The 20940-nt window shown below is 35.4% G+C and overlaps 1 protein-coding gene across 1 annotated transcript in view; it reads right to left on the reverse strand.

Annotated features, from left to right (window-relative positions):
- LOC142317376 (platelet-activating factor acetylhydrolase-like) overlaps positions 1-20940 on the reverse strand; it is a 144175-nt gene that overhangs the window by 89703 nt on the left and 33532 nt on the right. The window contains exon 3 of the mRNA XM_075353877.1: positions 5191-5305. Coding sequence (XP_075209992.1) covers positions 5191-5305 — 115 coding nt within the window. The remainder of the gene's footprint in view (positions 1-5190; positions 5306-20940) is intronic.

The raw sequence follows: 20940 nt of genomic DNA on the forward strand, positions 1-20940 counted from the left end.
CTCTTGGTCGCCGAGATCCCTAGACATTACAACTTGTAACTTTTTCTTGTAGAGTTATATGAAGCATAGTTAATGAGTATATATATGTTCAACCGTTAACTGTCGATTTGGATGAACTGAATACCCGAATCACAGCTGTAGTAATTTCTTTAACAGAAAACTGTCTCCAACGCAACGCGGAAGAAATTAGATATCGTCTTGATGTTATCCGTGCAAAAGATGAAGAATATATAGAGAAAATTTTCAACTTTTTATATGAAATTCTAAACATTTTCGAGTAGTACGAGGTTTGTTCAAAAAAAGATCGAACTTTTTTTAATTACGCGCCAACGAAGATATTTAATGACGTGCAGTTGACAGCATTGTGTTCTGAAAACCTCCTCTGTAACCGGATGTTCTTGGTTTGTTGATATCTCGTTTAGATTTCCTGTTATTGTTATTTGGGTGCAACATGTTTAAATGTTAATACCGATTTTTTAATGTGCGTTTTTTAGGGACAACGTAAAATTTTGCGTGAAACTGGGGAAAACTTTCACAAAAACTTTAAGTTTTGAAACAAGCTTACGGAGATGATGTTCTGGATTGCCACGAATGGTTTTCACGACTTAAAAGTGGTCGTCAGTCGATCGAAGACAGTTCGATCAATCGAAGTGGTCGTCAGTCTATCGGTTCGACTTCAACCGATGACGCTCAGAAAATCAACGATTTTGTGCGTGCAAATCACCGATCGTCTCTCAGAGAATTTGGAGAAGGGGTTAGCATCTCGATTGAATCGTGTCATGACATTTTGGCTGAAAAATAGAACGTGCAACGAGTTGCATCAAAGTTTCTTCCTCGTTTGATGACCGAATAGCAGAAAGAACATCGAGTGGACAATTACCGGCAACTCCTTGAACGATGAAACATTCATGTAAAGGATCGCAACGGAAAAACGAAAGCCGGGTTTACGGATACGACTCGAATCGAAAGTCGATCGTCAAAAAATCGATATTACAAAAATCGATACTAACACTTAAACACGTTGTACTCAAATAACAATAACACGAAAACTAAACGAGATATCAACAATCCAAGAACGTGCGGTTACAAAGGAGGTTATACGGAACATAATAATGCCAACCGCATGATGCTAAATATCTTCATCGGTGTGTAATTAACAACGTTCGGTCTTTTTTGAACAAAATTAGTACATAATTTATAGAATTATAATAATAATTTATAAAACCCCTTACCAACAATTATCAGTAGTAACACATGTTCTAGCACTTTTAGAAAATTATTTTCATCTTCAGGAATGTACGGTAGTTAAGTTATGTATGTAATACGTAATATTTACTTCACATATTAATTAACTTATGTAAATAAAATAATACTTGTATAAATATAACTATTGATCGTCAAAATTATTAAAATTAAGTCATTCGACTTGTCATTACGGTGAACTCAATTCTTATGTTTATTGGAAGGGAATCAGTTTGGCCAACATAAGAATCAACAATTATCATTTAAATTTTGTTTGAATTAAATGTCACCAAATTTTATTTGCTCATTTATCAATTTGTTGTAACGACACAGATTTGCCATCTCCTTAAGGATGGCAAAACTGTGTCGTTCATAGCCACACTAGTAATGTACACAATCCATTGTTGTCTTTAAGTTGTCGCGTTGTACTATCATTGATTACGTGTATGAGTAATTATGTTACAAAACGAATAGGAAAACCAATGTTGCCATCGACTGCGAAATACGTAAAGTCATACGTTTTTTAATACATCAAAACGTTAAGCCGGCACAAATTCATAGGCGATTGGTTGCTGTGTACGGTGATAATGTAATGAATAAAAAAAACGTCCGCAAATGGTATGAAATGTTTAGAAATAACAGAATTTGTGTGCACGATGAAGAACGTTCGAAGAGGCCGTCAATAATCACCGAGGATTTACTGAAACGCGACGATGATGAAATCAGAAAAGATCATCGCTCAACGATTTCCGACCTGACCGTTCTTTCTCCTGTTCTTTCAAGAGCTGTTATTGGTCGCATTGTTCAAGACCGTTTAGGCTTTTTGCACGTCTTAACGGAACGTGACAAAACACCGGAACGGAATCTGTTTTGGAATATTTGATGCGCTACACAGAAAAAGTTGATGAGTTCCTTAATTCAATTGTTACCGGCGATGAAACGTGGATTTCGTATTATACGCCAGAGAGAAAACGACAGTCAAGTAAATGGCGTCCGTAATCACCAACCAAACCGGCAAAGGTCAAGCCATAGCCATTTGGACGGAAACTGATGCCCAAAATGTTTTGGGATCGGTTCAAAATCGATGACGTTGGGCGGCTGACCGACGGCGTCGTCCTACTGCACGATAATACGCGTCCATATGTTGCGGCTCCGACACGTGATTTACTGAGAACATTCGGTTGGGAAATTTACGATCACCTATCATATAGTGCGGATTTAATTCTTTCTGATTAGCGTTTGTATGGAAGCACGGGAGCTGAAATGGGGCACCACGACTTAGGGAAGATTCTTGTATAAATTAATACAGGATCTGATGGGATGGTATGCCTCCAGCTCGTTTTTAAAGGCAACGGGAGCCCGGATGCTCATCAACCACGCTAACTTGAACCAATATCTGTTTCGGTTCCGCCTGGCAGCTGATGAGCTGTACGTCTGCAGGGAGGTCCAGTCAAATGAACAACTGATGTTTGACTGCCCTGCTCTTGGGGAGGCCAGAGACCGAGCCCCCCTGGATATATGGTTGACCACCAGCCAATTAAGGCTCCAAGCGCTTTAATATGATGGGCAAGTACTTGATGACATTCAGCAACCAACGCGTGACAGCGAACTGCTGTCTAGACGAAGTAAATTTTAATTTATGGATGTCATATATACAGGGCGTTTCATAATGTTCTTCTAAGCTTCGAAAATTCATTTACAAAAAACTATTTCACTCATAAGAATAAAACAAGTACTGTACGAAACAGTACTTCAAATAGTTTTTTCCACATATACTAGGCAGTTAGTAAACCATTTGCTCGCTAGGCGTCGACAGTAGAGAAAATGGCTGCCACGGGAAGCGAGAAGTCGTTTTGTGTGTTAGAATTTCACTCGTCAAACTCAGTATTTTTGGTGCAACGTGCGTTTCGGTTGAAATTTCATAAGGAGCTACCAAGTGACAATTCGATTCGTGCACGGTATAAACAATTCAGTGAAATCGGTCGCTTGTGCAAGCGAAAATCAACCGGTCGTCCATCAACCTCAGAAGTCAATGTCGAACGTGTGCGTGCAAGTTTCATTCGCAGCCCGTCAAAATCGACTGCGGCTACAGGCAGAGAATTAGGAATTCCGAAAACAACAGTGCGAAGAGTTTTCCGTAACGTTTATTATGCAACCCAATATCTTCAGTTAACCCAGCGTCTTTCTGATGGAGATAAAACTCGTAGGCTCGATTTTTGTTTACAGTTACAGGAAAAGATGTTGTTAGATGAAGGTTTTCTAAACAAGATAATTTTCAGCGGTGAAGCTACTTTCCATTTTAGCGGCAAAATATACCGTCATAAAGTGCGAGTTTGGGAAACTGAAAACCCACACGTTTATGTGAAACGCATTCGGGATTCTCCGAAAGTAAACGTTTTTTGTGCGATCTCTCGTGAGGTAGTGTATGAGCCGTTCTTCTTTATGGAAATGACATTAACCGGCACGATATACCTAAATATATTACAATTACGGCTTACGCATCAGCTATTCAAAGACTTCATTTTCCAGCAAGATGGTTGTCCTGCCCATTTTCATAACGAGGTTCGACAGAACCGTAACAAAACATTATCTCGGCGCTGGATAGGACGCGCATCTGAAGAACACCAACACATTATGCTGCGGCCACCAATATCACCAGACCTCACGCCATTTGATTTCTTTCTCTGGGGTTACGTGAAAGATAAGGTGTTTATCCCACCGATGCCGCACGATATCGCTCAGCTAAAGGATCGCATAATCGATGCGATCAACTCTATCGAAAACGACATGTTAGAACGAGTTTGGCAAGAGCCTAGACTTTCGTGTTGATGTGTGCCGTGTCACCAGAGGAACACATATTCAACATTTATAGATTTTAACAAAAACTGTTTGAGTCCCTGCTCAACAGTTTTTGTTGAGCAGGGACTGCTCAACAGTCCCTGTTGAGCATTTTTAAATGAAATTAAACGAATTAAATGAAAGTTGTACCTCGTACAACGTTCATTTAGGTAAGTGAAATACTTTTTTTGGTCCGGATATTTTTTAACTCCTAAAAACATTATGACGCCCTGTATTTTTAGAAGTTGACAGGGTGCACCTACCCATTTTAGTAAATATATGACAAGTGAGCGGTTGGGACACGTAAGCGGGTAGTGTATGACACCGCGCTTAGTTCGCTGACGCTGTTAGGTAAGCTCTAAGAGCTATTTCGAACACTGGTTGCTAAACTGTTTCGAGGCTCAGTAGCCGTTTGTGGCACAGACAGTTGGTCTTAGGCTTTAGGCGACCGAATGGGGTGGTGGCGGGAGAAATGTCAAGCAAACCAAAAAAGCCAATACCGTTTGTTTGGGAAATTAAAAGCAATTTTGAACGGTAAGCGATTCGCGGGTGACGTTGAACTTAAAAATGCTGTTAATCAGTGGCTAAATGGACTGTCGACAGGAGAATACGACGAGGATATATTAAAGCTGGTGTATAACTACGATAAATGTCTTATTGTATTTGGCGATTATATGGAGAAGTAATATGAGGTAGTAGTTTAATACAAATAATAAATATTTATACAGTTTTCAGAATAGATTTGTTTACAATGAAACGGTCTTTCGAGATAACCTCTTGTATAATCGAAATACTTCTTTTTCTTATATATAAAGACAGCGTGAGAGAAGGGAGAGAGAAAAAGAGATATCAGAATAGTTCAATAATCCCTTTAAAATTCTTTTGAATTTAGCAATTATCAGTAAAAATATTTTTATAACTAAACACACACATACGAACACTTCTCACGCTCTTTGGCCTTTGGCCAAAAAATTATGTAAAAAATCAATAAACTGATCCATTTACACTTCAGAAAAAAATTATTTATAAAGAAAAGCATGTAGATAAGCAAATTCACGCGCGCACACACACACACACACACATCCATGTAACTAATTGTATTTCACTTACCACCAAAGAACCACAAAGTTAGTTTTAATAAAAATATCCATATTTTGACAACATTAGAAAACCCTTCGATATATTTTTCATTAGGTACCCAGTTAAACCATTTTGATGTAAGATCCTGCAAAAAGAAAATTACGGTAACCCATGATCAAAATAATACTTACTTAAATATTAATTAATCTATGATTATTAATATAAAATATATCATCAATAAATTTGTTTTAAAAAATTATAAAAAGAAACTTTTCACAAGATAAAGATATGAATTCAGTTCATGAATTCAATCCATTAAAGGTTGTGCTTCAACCGGCAAATTTCCACTACTAAGAATGGTGCGGTTTCAGTAATTCATAAAAAGATTGTAGGGAAATTTCTATATGTTATATTGGTATCCCTGAAAGCCTCCAACCCAAAATTTTGTTTATCAACAGTTGTAACCACAACGTCAGTTCTTCTATAGTTGTTGCGGTGAGTTTAGCGAGTCACTATGTTCTCGGATAAAGATAAAGCAAGGTGTGTTTTATTGATGACCGAATTAAAATCCGTAATTGTAGTTCAACGTGCGTTTCGACGTGAATTCGGAAGAGATCCGCCGCACAAAAATAACATAACACGTTGATTCAAACGATTCAAAGAAACCGGATCGGTTAAGAAACAGAAATCAACCGGCAGACCGAGTGTACCGGACGAAACGGTTGAACTAATTAGACGATCGGCAATTTGAAGTCCTGGGAAGTCCATCCCCCATCGAAGCGTCGAATTAGGTATTCCAAAATCAATGGTTCACAAAGTTTTTCGTAAAAAACTGAAATTACACGCTTATAAAATCCAGATACTGCAGGAATTGAAACCCGATGATGGTGTAAAACGTTACGATTTTGCCGTTGAAATGTTGGACAGAATAAGTGAAAATGAATCATTTTTACAGACGAAGCTACATTCCATGTGAATGGATGTGTTAACAGATACAATTCAGGAATATGGGGTTCTGAAAACCCACACGCAATTATCGAGAAACAATGCGATTCGCCTAAAGTTAATGTTTGGTGTGGCGCGATGAAAAATCGTGTAATAGGGCCTTTCTTCTTTGCTGAAAAAACAATTAATGGAGTCGCGTATCTTGACGTGTTAACCGATTATTGCTTTCCTCAGCCGGATGAACTCGAAAACATTCATCGACTTCATTTCCAACAAAACGGTTCTCCCCCGCACCTTTAACGCGTCGGTCACGGACGATTTGAACGAAAAATTTGGAGATCGATGGATAGGCCGGCAAGGACCCGTACTTTGGCCTCCAAGGAGTCCAGACCTGACATCTTGCGATTTTTTCTTGTACGGGTACATCAAAAGCGTTGTTTATACGCAAAAAATTCGCGACCTAAACCGCTTAAAAAACAGGATTAATGAAGCGATGACAACTATTAACGAAGAAATGTTAACTAATGTTTGGAGAGAAGTCGAGTATCGTTTGGACATTTGTCGAGCGACTAAGGACGCACATATTGAAATTTATTAATTATGTAAAAAAATGTTTGAGACGACAAATTTGAAAAATAAAAAACATAAACTGTAACTAATTCCGTTTTAATTTAAACCATGTTCAAAACCGCACCATTCTTTTATGATAACCCTATATATATATATATATAGTCTATGACACTCCCGGTAACGGAAGGATTCCAAAGCGGTATTATACATCTAAATCGGTTCAGCCGTTGAGCTGCCACGGTGGAAAAAACATACATCCATGCATTCAAAATAAAAATATTTAGGAAAATTATTTAGGAGTGTAATAAATTACACTCCTGTTTAAGCAGACACGTAAATAAAAAGGTTTATTTTATCACAGACATACGAATTCACCTAAACAATCGAATTGAAAAAATAAATCGCCTGCTCTTTTTAGAGATCACCGTAATGGAAATTACGTTTTAGTTCACGGAATCGACCGAGGACTTTTATCTTAATTACTATGATATTTTTCAAGCTATGTATATATAATGCCCTTTTTTTATAAAACCATTTATATAAAAATTAAAAGGAAATACGGGACCCCATAATAAAAATGAGATTTCAAAATAGATTACAATTACTTTTTATGAATAGACAAATATTTTTACTTCCTTGTACGAAGTAAAGGAAGTATTGTGATAGCGAAAAATTTCGGTTTTCAGATTTCAACGGAACAATCTATTTTGATCATCCCTGAATCCATTTTGACTAGTTTCGGCGTGACGTATGCATCTCGCATAACTTAAAAACAATTAGCCGTAGGATATAGAAAAATGTTGTATTTAGGACTGTTATAACATCTACTTATGTACCTCCCCTTTTGACAGCAATCGAAATCGACTAAAAGTGTCCAAAAAAGCCCAAAATCAACATTTTGGACTTTTTCTTAACTGCAGTATTAAGTCCTCATCGAGAGCTTTTCAACGATGTATCGTAAGTGGTACTTATTTTCACTGGTTCCTGTTTATCGTCGAATAAAATTTTAATTAATGAAATATTTGAATCTTAACAAGGGAAAGATCCATATATCATTGTTTTAAAAAACGTTTTACAATAAATAACACAGATAAACATAATTTTTGTTTCCTAACATGCGATAGATGATTTTAATCTTTTTTTTTGATGCTAAAAACGAATATGAACTCAGAATTTTTCTATCATCCACCATTTTTGAAAAATCTTTTTATTATAATAACCGATTTTTTACATTTTTCAACGTGTAGTTAGGATTTTAAGCTCCTATATTGTATTTTATTAGCTCATTTTTTATAGTTTAACTTTGTTAACGTAATTTGTAAACGATAAATAAACAATATTTTTTTCTTTTTTGTCTCAGTTATTTGACTGGTTTGATGCAGCTCTCCAAAATTCCCTATCTAGTGCTAATCGTTTCATTTCGGTATACCCTCTACATCCTAAATCCCTAACAATTTGTTTTACAGATTCCAAACGTGGCCTGCCTACACAATTTTTCCCTTGTACCTGTCCATCCAATATTAAAGCGACTATTCCAGGAAGCCTTAATATGTGCCCTTAAGTCTGACTCTTCTTTTAACTATACTTTTCCAAATGCTTCTTTCTTCATCGATTTGCCGGAACACCTCTTCATTTGTCACTTTATCCACCCACCTGATTTTTTAACATTCTCCTATAGCACCGCATTTCAAAAGTTTATAATCTTTTCTTCTCAGATACTCCGATCGTCCAAGTTTCACTTTCATATAAAGTGACGCTCCATACATATACTTTCAAAAATCGTTTCTGACATTTAAATTAATTTTTGATGTAAACAAATTATATTTCTTACTGAAGGCTCGTTTCGTTTGTGCTATTCGGCATTTTATATCGCTCCTGCTTCGTTCATCTTTAGTAATTCTAGTTCCCAAATAACAAAATTCTTCTACATCCATAATCTTTTCTCCTCCTATTTTCACACATTTAGTGGTCCATCTTTGTTATTTCTACTACATTTCATTACTTCTGTTTTCTTCTTGTTTATTTTCATGCGATAGTTCTTGCGTAGGACTTCATCTATGCCGTTCATTGTTTTTTCTAAATCCTTTTTATTCTCGGCTAGAATTACTACATCATCAGCAAATCGTAGCATCTTTATCTTTTCACCTTGTACTGTTACTCCGAATCTAAATTGTTCTTTAACATCATTAACTGCTAGTTCCATGTAAAGATTAAAAATTAACGGAGATAGGGAACATCCTTGTCGGACTCCCTTTCTTATTACGGCTTCTTTCTTATGTTCTTCGATTATTACTGTTGCTGTTTGATTCCTGTACATTTTAGCAATTGTTCTTCTATCTCTGTATTTGAACCCTAATTTTTTTAAAATGCTGAACATTTTATTCCGGTCTACGTTATCGAATGCCATTTATAGGTTTATATAGGCCAAGTATGTTGGTTTGTTTTTCTTTAATCTTCCTTCTACTATTAATCTGAGGCCTAAAATTGCTTCCCTTGTCCCTATACTTTTCCTGAAACCAAATTGGTCTTCTCCTAACACTTCTTCCACTCTCCTCTCAATTCTTCTGTATAAAATTCTAGTTAAGATTTTTGATGGATGACTAGTTAAACTAATTAAACTAGTTAAACTAATAAACTAAATAAACAATACTAGACAAAGAATTAAATATCGTATTATAGTAAAATATAATGACATCATATTTAACAATGAAGAGTGGACCTCCGTGGATAAGATTAATCATGTCTGTGCAGGTCAAAACATGTAACTGAAAACACAGCTATGTTGTTTGTATTAAGCGCTGGATTTAGAGATGAAATAATTTTGTTCAATCTTATTTCTGTCTTAAGTTTGTAAACAGTGCAGCATCATAATGCCTTGAAATTGTGTAAATGATGTGGATGCCTTTTGTTACGTATGTGGTGAGTTTATCGTAAAATCAATTAGAAAAAAACATTACACTTTCAATTAAAAAAGCATATCGTTTGTACTTTCAGTGTAAAATTGGGGATCAGGATAAGACGTGGGCTCCTCATATGGTATGCACTAATTGTTTTGTATATTTAAGAGGTTGGCTGAAAGGCACACGGAAGGCTTTGCCATTTAATGTACCTACGGTTTGCCGTGAACCAAAGGATCATGCAACCGATTGTTACTTTTGTTTAACAATGTGTCTGGAATTTCTAAAAAATCTAAGCGTACTGGAAAATATCCTTCATTGCAATCTGAAATCACATCTGTACCTGACAGTGTAATTATTCCAGTTCCTGACCCACCTGTGAATGTGTATGAAGAATCAGGAAGTACTGAAGTAGATAATGATTTTGATTTTAAATTATCTTCCAAAAAGCCACATCTTATATCACAATGTGAATTAAATGATTCGGTTAGGGATATAAATTTATCAAAAAATGAATCTGAACTGTTAGGATCAAGACTGCAAGGTTGGAATTTACTTTAAAAAAATGTAAAAATTTCGGGCTTTCGAAGGCAACAAAAAGAACTTTCTCAGTACTTTATCGATGAAAATAATTTGGTTTATTACAGAAGTATTGATGACATTATGTTGCACTTAGGAGAAGTTCATAAACCTGAGGACTGGCGCCTTTTCATAGATTCGTCCAAGTATAGTTTAAAAGCGGTTCTACTACACAACGGTAACTAATATCCTTCAATACCGATCGCTTATGGTATTATTTTAAAAAGATATACGATGTGATCAACATTCTTGAAAAAATAAATAATAAAAAACATAGCTGGAACGTATGTGGTGATTTGAAAGTTATAGGTATTTTGTTAGGCATGCTGTTAGGCTATACTAAGTACACGTGTTTTCTTTGCGAATGGGACAGCTAGAGAAAAGCATTATGTTACCAAAGAGCGAAAGAAACGAGACAACTTAACTCCAAATGGAAAAAATATTATTCACGAGCCCTTAGTTGAACACAAGAAAGTATTTTTACCCCTCCCCATATCAAGCTAGGGTTAATGAAAAATTTTGTAAAAGCAATGAAGAAGGATAGTCCCGGATTTTTGTAAATCAGGCAGAAATTTCCGAATGTAAGTGAAGGAAAAATTAAAGAAGGAATATTTGTTGGTCCTCAAATAAGAGAGTCGGTCAAAGATGATGTATTTAACTCGATTTTAAATTATGTAGCAAGTTCAGCTTGAGCTTCATTTAAAGACGTTTGCAAACAAATTTCTCGGCAAACAAAAATCCGACAATTTCCACAATATTGTTAATAAACTTCTTACTTCATACAGAGCTACGGGATATAATATGTCTTTGAAAATACATTTCCTCCACTCACATCTGGATTTTTTCCCGGAAAACCTCGGAGACGTAAGTGACGAACACGGTGAACGTTTTCATAAAGATATTTCGGCGATGGAAAGCCGCTATAAAGGGAAATGGAATACTAACATGGTAGCCGATTACTGTTGGATATTAATTCGGGATGTGCCTGAGGTTATTTATAAGATAAAAGCATTAGCGAAATCATTTAATACAGATATGACCACAAAAAATTATAAATTTTTCAGATTTTAACTACATTTTTCCTTAATTTTTTTTTGAAGCGTAATTTATTTAAAACTAAGGGTGATAGAAAAATTGTATTTACAGATCTGTTATGTACGCAAAAAACAGTTTAAGAAATCGTAACATATTTAGAGAAACATTAAAAAATATATTTTTGTCTATCAGTGTAATAATTCAATAATAACAATAAAAATTAAAAAAAAATAAGAATAAATATCAGAAGTTATTGATAAAAAAATTATATGTACTTTTAAAAATATGTATATGTAATTTAATAGGCGTAGAAGGAAGTCAAGTAGTGTCCTCATCAGATTTTTTTTTTTAATTTATCGAAAAAAAGGTTAAGTAATAGCTAAATTAATAAATCGTATAACATTTAATCGTAATGAGTAATGATAAAATATTTACAGAATTACAACTAGCGAGTACAATTTTCGTTTGTTTTATTTGAGTTTTGGGCCCGGTAAAATTGTTTGTTCTATACACGCGCTTTGTTTCTTAATCACGCTTCACGGACTACTGAATAATAAGCAAATTTCTTTACCGAGAAAATCCAACGCAATTTATCCATTGTATTTTAGTACTGCGTACATGAATACAGATACAGGATGCGATTGCAGAAAGATAAATTATATAAATAACGCACGAACTTGTGAACGTATTCGTATGCCGTGACAATGAGAATTCTACGGCTATAATTTTAATAAACAATAATATAGTCGATGAATGTTAAAAGATAAATTCCAGCTAATGAAACTGTGTAAAAATAAATATTGAATATCTAATCCGTTGATTCTAAAAACGTTTTCGCCCATCACCCTCAATTATAGTAAAAACGTTTTTAGCACCCTCAACATTTTTAGACTTACCCATCTGTTAAAAAAATAATAATTTCAATTGCTGTTTTTTAGATGCGCTCTTAGAAACAGCAACTGCGATTATTGTGGCATATCCTATTTCTGATTTGAAAATTATATTTTAAATGAAAGCAATTAAAACGCATATTTAATCATATTTGGAAGTATTTTATTCAGATTGCCTTCAAAGAAACTCCAATCTTAAATAATTACGACTGTAACCATGAACTTAAATTAAGCTGAGAGAGCGGGTAAAACACGTTAGTCTCAACTTTAAAGATTTCAATACCCCGGCACAAAATGAACAAACCCCAAAAACTACACGCTACGTTAAAGATCTCACAATACATCATCGTGCCAAGTGATACTGCATTTATAATACGAAAGGCATAGTCGATAAGCGAGTGGAATATATTGAAGAGGTATACAGAGAAAATGAATTAGAAAATAGTGTTATAGAGGAAGTAGACGAAGGGGAAAAGAATGAAAGGGGAAAAACAATACTGAGATCTGAATTTAAGAGAGCATTGAAAGATTTGAATAGCAGAAAGGTTTCTGTAATAGACGGAATACCTGTAGAATTTTTGCGCAGTGCAGGTGAGGAAGCGATTGATAGATTATACAAACTGGTGTGTAATATTTACGAAAAAGGGGAAGTTCCAGCAGACTTCAAAAAGAGTGTTATAGTCATGAAACCAAACAAAGCAGGAGCAGTTAAATGTGAAGAATACACAACAATTAGCTTAACTAATCATACATAAAAAATCTTAACTAGAATTCTATACAGAAGAATTGAGAGGAGAGTAGAAGAAGTGTTAGGAGAAGACCGATTTGGTTTAGGAAAAGTATAAGGACAAGCGAAGCAATTTTAGCGCTCAGATTAATAGTAGAAGGAAGATTAAAGAAAAACAAACCAACATAGTTGAAATTAATAGACCTAGAAAAGGCATTCGATAACGTAGACTGGAGTAAAATGATCACCATTTTAAACAAATTAGGGTTCAAATAAAGAAATAGAAGAACGATTGCTAACATTTACAGGAACCAAACAGCAACAGTAATAATCAAAGAACCAAAGAAAAAAGGCAGTCCGACAAGGATGTTCCCTATTTCCGTTACTTTTTAATCTTTTCATGGAACTAGCAGTTAATGATGTTAAAGAACAATTTAGATTCGGAGTAACAGTACAAGGTGAAAAGATAAAGATGATACGATTTGATGATGATATAGTAATTCTAGCCGAAAGTAAAAAGGATTTAGAAGAAACAATGAACGGCATGGATGAAGTCCTACGCAAGAACTACCGCGTGAAAATAAACAAGAACAAAACGAAAGTAATGAAATGTAGTAGAAATAACAAAGATGGAACACTGAATGTGAAAACAGGAGGAGAAAAGATTATGGAGGTAGAAGAATTTTGTTATTTGGAAAGTAAAATTACTAAAGATGGACGAAGCAGGAGCGATATAAAATGCCGAATAGCACAGGCTAAACGAGCCTTCAGTAAGAAATATAATTTGTTTACATCAAAAATTAATTTAAATGTCAGGAAAAGATTTTTGAAAGTGTATGTTTGGAGTGTCGCTTTATATGGAAGTGAAACTTGGACGATCGGAGTATCTGAGAAGAAAAGATTAGAAGCTTTTGAAATGTGGTGCTATAGGAGAATGTTAAAAATCAGATGGGTGGATAAAGTGACAAATGAAGAGGTATTGCGGCAAATAGATGAAGAAAGAAGCATTTGGAAAAATATAGTTAAAAGAAGAGACAGACTTATAGGCCACATACTAAGGCATCCTGGAATAGTCGCTTTAATATTGGAAGGACAGGTAGAAGGGAAAAATTGTGTAGGCAGGCCACATTTGGAATATGTAGAACAAATTGTTAGGGATGTAGGATGTAGGGGGTATACCGAAATGAAACGACTAGCACTAGATAGGGAATCTTGGAGAGCTGCATCAAACCAGTTAAATGACTGAAGACAAAAAAACAAAAATTACCACCCAAAAGTTTCGAGCTTTTGCGCATAATCATCAGAAACAAAAAAGGTTCTCTGCCGAAGTTTCCTTCTGACGGACTACGACATTGAGACAAGTTCAATCATCAAAAATTTCTAAATTATAAAAATCACTTAAAACATGTTGTACTTAAACAACAAAAACTAAACGAGATATCAACAATCCAAGAACATGTGGTACAGAGGAAGTTATGCAAAACATAATGCTGCCAACCGCACGTCACCAAATATCTCCGTTGGCGCGTAATTAAAAACATTCGGTTAGTTTTTTAACATACTTCAGTCATACTTCCTGCTTTTCCTAAGGTTCTCTGCCGATATAACAAACAATAATTATAATTACACCTTCAAAAACATCTCGATTAAATATCTTAAATCAATATTTAAATATGAATAAAGATAAAATAAATTATTTAAAATAAAAAACGATTTCGTCTTTCAACAGACTCATTGTTTGAAGGATAAAAGAAATGTTTTGCTAACTTTAAACACTTGTTTTCATAGAACATTTTTTCTATAATCTGTTCATTCTTAGAACGAGATATGAAATAAACAAACAAAGCGAATGTGTTAGTGCGAGTATACACAGCACACTACTGTACACGCCGAGCTGTTGCAACTACCGGATGTGTTTAAAAGCAAAAAAGTGTTTATGCGGTATCTCAGAATGAGCAGCGAACGCATCAGAATTATTATTGCGTAATTATTTCATTATCTAAATATAAAAGTACTTAATTTTTTTTTATGAATATAATCAAGGTCATTCCGTATATATCAAAGGATAAGTCGTCTCTTAAGCAGGCTAAGGTCAATTAAATTTAAATAGTCAATATGTATTATAAAATGTCATCATTAATCTATTATTACTACACCGTTTCCTTATCAATCACTGAAATTCAAATTAATTATCATATATTAAACAATTTTATAAGACAATAAAAGTTTTCGTAAGGCTCGATAAATACCAGAGGACCTATCATAAATTTGTTAGTTTATCTCTAAGATTACGAATTAGTAAGCATTAAATCAATCTATCAGAAAAATATGGTGTGTTCTCCACATTACTTCCTTCTACGCCTATTAAATTACATAATACATTTTTTTTAAAGTACATATAATTTTATTTCAGTAATAACTTCTCAAGAAAGAAGCCGTAATAAGAAAGGCAGTCCCACAAGGATGTTCCCTATCGCCGTTACTTTTTAATCTTTACATAGACTAGCAGTTAATGATGTTAAAGAACAATTTAGATTCAGAGTAGTAGTACAAGGTGAAAAGATAAAGATACTACAATTTGCTGATGATATAGTAATTCTAGCAGGGAGTAAACATGATTTAGAAGAAACAATGAACGGCATAGATGAAGTCCTACGCAAGAACTATCGCGTGAAAATAAACAAGAACAAAACAAAAGTAATGAAATGTAGTAGAAATAACAAAGATGGACCGCTGAATGTGAAAATAGGAAGAGAAAAGATTACGGAGGTAGAGGAATTTTGTTATTTGGGAAGTAGAATTACTAAAGATGAACGAAGCAGGAGATATATAAAATTGCTGAATGGCACAAGCGAAACGAGCCTTCAGTAAGAAATATAATTTGTTTACATCAAAAATTAATTTAAATGTCAGGAAACGATTTTTGAAAGTATATGTTTGGAGCGTCACTTTATATGAAAGTGAAACTTGGACGATCGGAGTATCTGAGAAGAAAAGATTAGAATCTTTTCAAATGGGGTGCTATAGGAGAATGTTAAAAAATCAGGTGGGTGGATAAAGTGACAAATGAAGAGGTGTTGCGGCAAATCGATGAAGAAAGAAGCATTTGGAAAAGTATAGTTAAAAGAAGAGTCAGACTTATAGGCCACATATTAAGGCATCCTGGAATAGTCGCTTTAATATTGGATGGACAGGTACAAGGGAAAAATTGTGTAGGCAGGCAACGTTTGGAATATGTAAAACAAACTGTTAGGGATGTAGGATGAATGAAATGAAACAACTAGCACTAGATAGGGAATTTTGGAGAGCTGCATCAAACCAGTCAAATGACAGAAGACAAAAAAAAACTTCTCATATTTTTTCTTTTTCTTTTTTATTTTTATTATTGAATTATTATTTATTGTAAAACTTTTTTTTACAATCAGAGGTTATTAATAAATAAATCAATATATTAAATTTAAAAAAAGGAAATAAAGTCGAATTCGAAACGATGGCCTTCCCTTTGTAAGATCCAAATATTTCATTAATTAAAATTTAATTTGGCTGTAACTCTGGAACCAATGAAAATTAGTACCACTTATATCGTTGAAAAGCTCTCAATTAGGGCATATTACTGCAATTAAGAAAATGTCCAAAATCCAATTTTTTTTCGATTTTGGACTTTTTGGGCACTTTTGGTTCAGTCGAGTGCAATCAAAAGGAGAGGTGCACAACTGTAAATTACAACAGTCCAAAATTTCAACACCGTACAGCTGATCATTTTTTAGTTACGCGAGATACGTACGTGCGTCACACCGAAACTAGTCAAAATGGATTCAAGATAGATATTTCCAAAGAAATCTGAAAACCGAAATTTTTCAGCATCACAATACTTCCATTACTTCGTACAAGATAGGACAAAAGGAGGAAAACGTGACTATTTCGACGTCTATCGTCTTTACAAGTTAACGATAAAAAAATTAATACTAAATTATTTACGCTGATAAAACACCACCTATCACACGGTCACAGATACGTGGGTCGCCCAAGGAGAAAATGGTTACCGAAAGAGGCGGCAAACTTGTCGTAGTCGTCAAATGAAGGAAGAGGGGTTGGTGAAGAAGAGGGAAAAGGAGAAGAAAAGGGTTGAAGAAGAAAAGCAAACCGAGAGAATCGACAAATGAACAAATTTAAAAAAATTATTCTTTCCTTAAAATCGCCGTTATTACTACTAAGTAATACAAAGAAAAGCTTCCCGATTCAAATTGATGGCATTATCCTACCCTACTGAACGGCATTTGTCTGTGTGTGCGTCCCCGTTAGCTTAGCAACGGAATATACCGATATTCCGTTGCTAGCGGAATTCCGCTAGTGATCGGTATCACTAGCGGAAAATCCCGATTCATTAGTACATGTCTCGTGGTGGTCAGGTGTATACTTTTTATATATTTATATATCGAAGTTTTAGGCCATGGAGAGGTTGCCCGGAGCAAATAATATCCCTAAAACTTATGATTGACTTATATAAAAGACGGAAAAAACAACTATTAATCACCTTCGTCGACTTTAAAAGGGCCTATGATTGTATACACCGACCATCCATGATGAATATTCTGAGAAACCTGGGCCTTCACCCTAAACTCGTAAACATGATAAAATTAACTTTAACCGATACCCAGTCCAGAGTGAAATTCAGAGGTGAACTCTCTCGACCCTTCTACATAAAAACTGGGTTGAGGCAAGGAGACGGCCTCTCACCACTCCTTTTTAACTGCGCCCTTGAATTTGTCATGAGAAAATGGTATGAAATAAATCCCAAAAATATAAAAATGGGTACTAAGAAAAACTCCATCGCACTAAATCGCCTAGCATTTGCAGATGACATCGCTCTTTTAGCAAATAATATTCAAGAAGCCAAAACACAAATCATGAGCCTTCAAAACCTAGCACAAAAGATAGGGCTTCATATCTATTTCGAAAAAACTGAACTGATGGCTATAGATCCTCTGGTAATAGAGCGCATTACGGTAAACGATCAGAAAATTAAAATAGTAAAACAATTTAAATATCTAGGGGAAATAATAACTTATAATTTAAATGAAAAAGTGACATGGCAAAACAGGACAAATAAAATGATTAAATCCCAAAAATTAACTCGGTCAACATATAACAAAAAATGCCTTTCTGCTAAAACAAAACTTAAACATTATAAAACTGTAGTACAGCCAGAAGTCACTTACGGAAGCGAGACCCTTTTCAAAATCACTCAGAAAAACCGAATTGAAAAAATTCTGAAAATAGAGAGGAGAATTGTCAGAACGTGTATCAATAAAAAAACACCAAAAAGAAGGCCGATGGTGGATTGTGCCAAACGAGGTGGTGTATCGAGAAATAGAGCCTGTTACTGATACTATGCGGAAAAAAAGAATCTCTTTCTTCGGTCATCTCATAAGGACACCGGAAACAAGACCGTCAAGAAATATCATTGAAAAGCTCTGGTTCCAAAAGCTAGAAGCAGGATGGATCAAAGAAATTAGAGAAGATATGAAAGAATTGGGAATTTCCCTGACCGACCTACAGAATAAAACTGGAAAAATTACAAAGCTAAAAAATAAAAGCATTAGATTTAAACAAAAGACAGACAAACGACAAAATACAACGAAGAGGGTGTTTACGGATGAAGAAAAGAAAGCAAGATCTGAACGGATGAAGAAATACTGGGAAGCTCGGAAGAGTAAAATAACACGCTTTTCTCAGAAAAGATCCAACTAAAATTGACTTAAGTGGTCCCATGTTGGCCGTAAAAGCATAATAATAATAAATAATAATATCGAAGTTTTGGGAAAATTTAGTACTTTTTTACCGGATCCGAATTTTCGGACGAAAATCGCAAATACTTCGAAAACGGTCGGTCGTAGCGCAGTGAAAAATGTTTTTCGATCCCGCTCGACGACGCTTCATCCGTTCCCAGATGATAATATTTCCAAGTACCCCGGGACGCAGTTCGGAAATTGGTGAAAAGGTGCGATAGGGTTCCACCGTAATATCTCCGCAACCGCTAGTCCGATTTCCACGATTCAAACGGCGTATGTATCAGCAGGTCGAACGCTAACTATTTAACGCATCGGTTACGATCTTGATCGACCGGATCTTGGTTATCCGGAAATTAAATCGTTTAGCTCTATATTTTAACTGCACTCACGCACCGTAAAACGTATTGATCCGATCATTCGTTAAATACGCTCAAATCTGTGCGCTGGCACAGTAGTAAAATATAAACTTATGAAGAAACTCAAGAAGAAAATTAAAAAAAAAAAAATAAAAACCTTTTAAAAGCCATTCTTACATCAAAAGAATTAAAACGAAGAAAATAAAAAAAGTCAAAATACCACTCTTAAATTAAACGCGCGCTAACATGTAAAAAATAATTTTATGAGTTTATCTCAGAATGGATTTGACAACAAGCTTTGATGGTAATATGTAAGATTATGTGAAAATCATAGCTTCAAATTAAAAATCTGATATTTTTGCCAGTTTTTTCTTATGCGTGATGAATGGTCTAAAGAGTGGTGTGCAAAGGGGAGAAAAGAGAAAGGGAAATGGAACAATTGAAAGAAAAAAGGGATAAAGTGAAAGGTTACATTTTGTGTAGTTCCGTAATGTTCCATTTTGTAATGTTTTATGAACTTTCAATTGCGTTCATTTAATCTATATATATATATATATATATATACATACAAGGGTAAGTCAATTATTATCAGCAATTTAGTTATATTTTTGTTTATGTTGGTAGTACTGTCGTATTGCGTAGATAACGCACGCGTGGTTTAATTGTTGTTGTCTGTGCAGGTTTCATGCTGCTAGGTTAGTTCCACTTCACTGTCCAGCCGTTAACCACGGCTGCTCCGCTTTCTGTTTGCACCAAAGAAGAGCAACGTTCAGCGATCCGTTTTTTGTGATCGGAAGGTATATCAGGGTCTGAAATGCATCGAAGACTTTCGGTAAAGTACGGGAACAGTCTGTTGCCCCAACGGAGTGTCTAAAAACGGAATGAAAAATTCAAAAACGTTCGCACAAGTGTTACGCACGACGAAGGAGCCGGACGACCGTTTACCGCCACAAATGAGAAAAACATTGAGCATGCACGTGACACGGTTACCTTAGACACGCGAGTAACTGTTGATGAAGTGGCACATCATCTGCAAATCAGTTACGGTTCTGCCTAAGAAATCATACACAACAGGCTTGGGTTTCATACAGCCTGTGCAAGACGGGTCCCAAAACAACTCACGCAGTCGCATAAACAAACGCGCTCGGACATCTGCCAAAAACATTTGGATCGCTACGGTAACGAACGGGACATCTTCTTAGACAGAATCATCACCGGTGACGAAACACGTCATTGACGTCATTACGAGCCGATAGAGTATGGAACGGAAACATCCAAATTTTCCCTGCAAAAAAGGTTCAAAACCCAACCGTCCGCAGAAAAATTGATGCTTACAGTTTTTTGGGACTCACAAGGCCCAGTACTGGAACATTATGAGAAAAGGGGCACGACAATAAACAGTGCGCGTTACAGCGAGATGCTTACTACTAAGCTGAACCCTGCGATTCGAAGCAAACGCCGAGGACTGCTGTTGAAAGATGTTGTGTTGTTGCACGACAATGCCCGTCCACATACTGCTGCCCGCACTGCTGAAACGCTCCAGAAACTCAACTTTGAAGTACCGGCTCGTCTTCCGTATAGTCCTGATCTTGTCTCTTCTTACTACCACTTGTTTGATTCACTCAATGAGGCGTTAAGGGGCCGTCGATTTACTTCGGACGAAACGGTGAAAGAAGCGGTACATTCCTGGCTCGCAGTTCAACCGAAAACCTTCTTTTATGAGGGCATCAAGAATCTTGTGCAACGATGGATCATGTGCGTTGAAATGCAAGGGGACTATATTGAAAAATGATGTACATGTAAGTTTCCTATTTGTATTGCAATAAAATTTATAACTACATTGCGGATAATAATTGACTTACCCTCGTATATACACACACTTAAATGAAATAGAGGTGAAGCATTGCCTGGTCTGCTAGAAACATAATAAACGTTCACACAGTGAATATTATGCAAGCATACGGAGCATCTACACATCAATTTGGAACC

Source organism: Lycorma delicatula, chromosome 1 (assembly GCF_047948215.1).
Source record: "Lycorma delicatula isolate Av1 chromosome 1, ASM4794821v1, whole genome shotgun sequence".
Classification (NCBI taxonomy): Eukaryota; Metazoa; Arthropoda; class Insecta; order Hemiptera; family Fulgoridae; genus Lycorma; species Lycorma delicatula.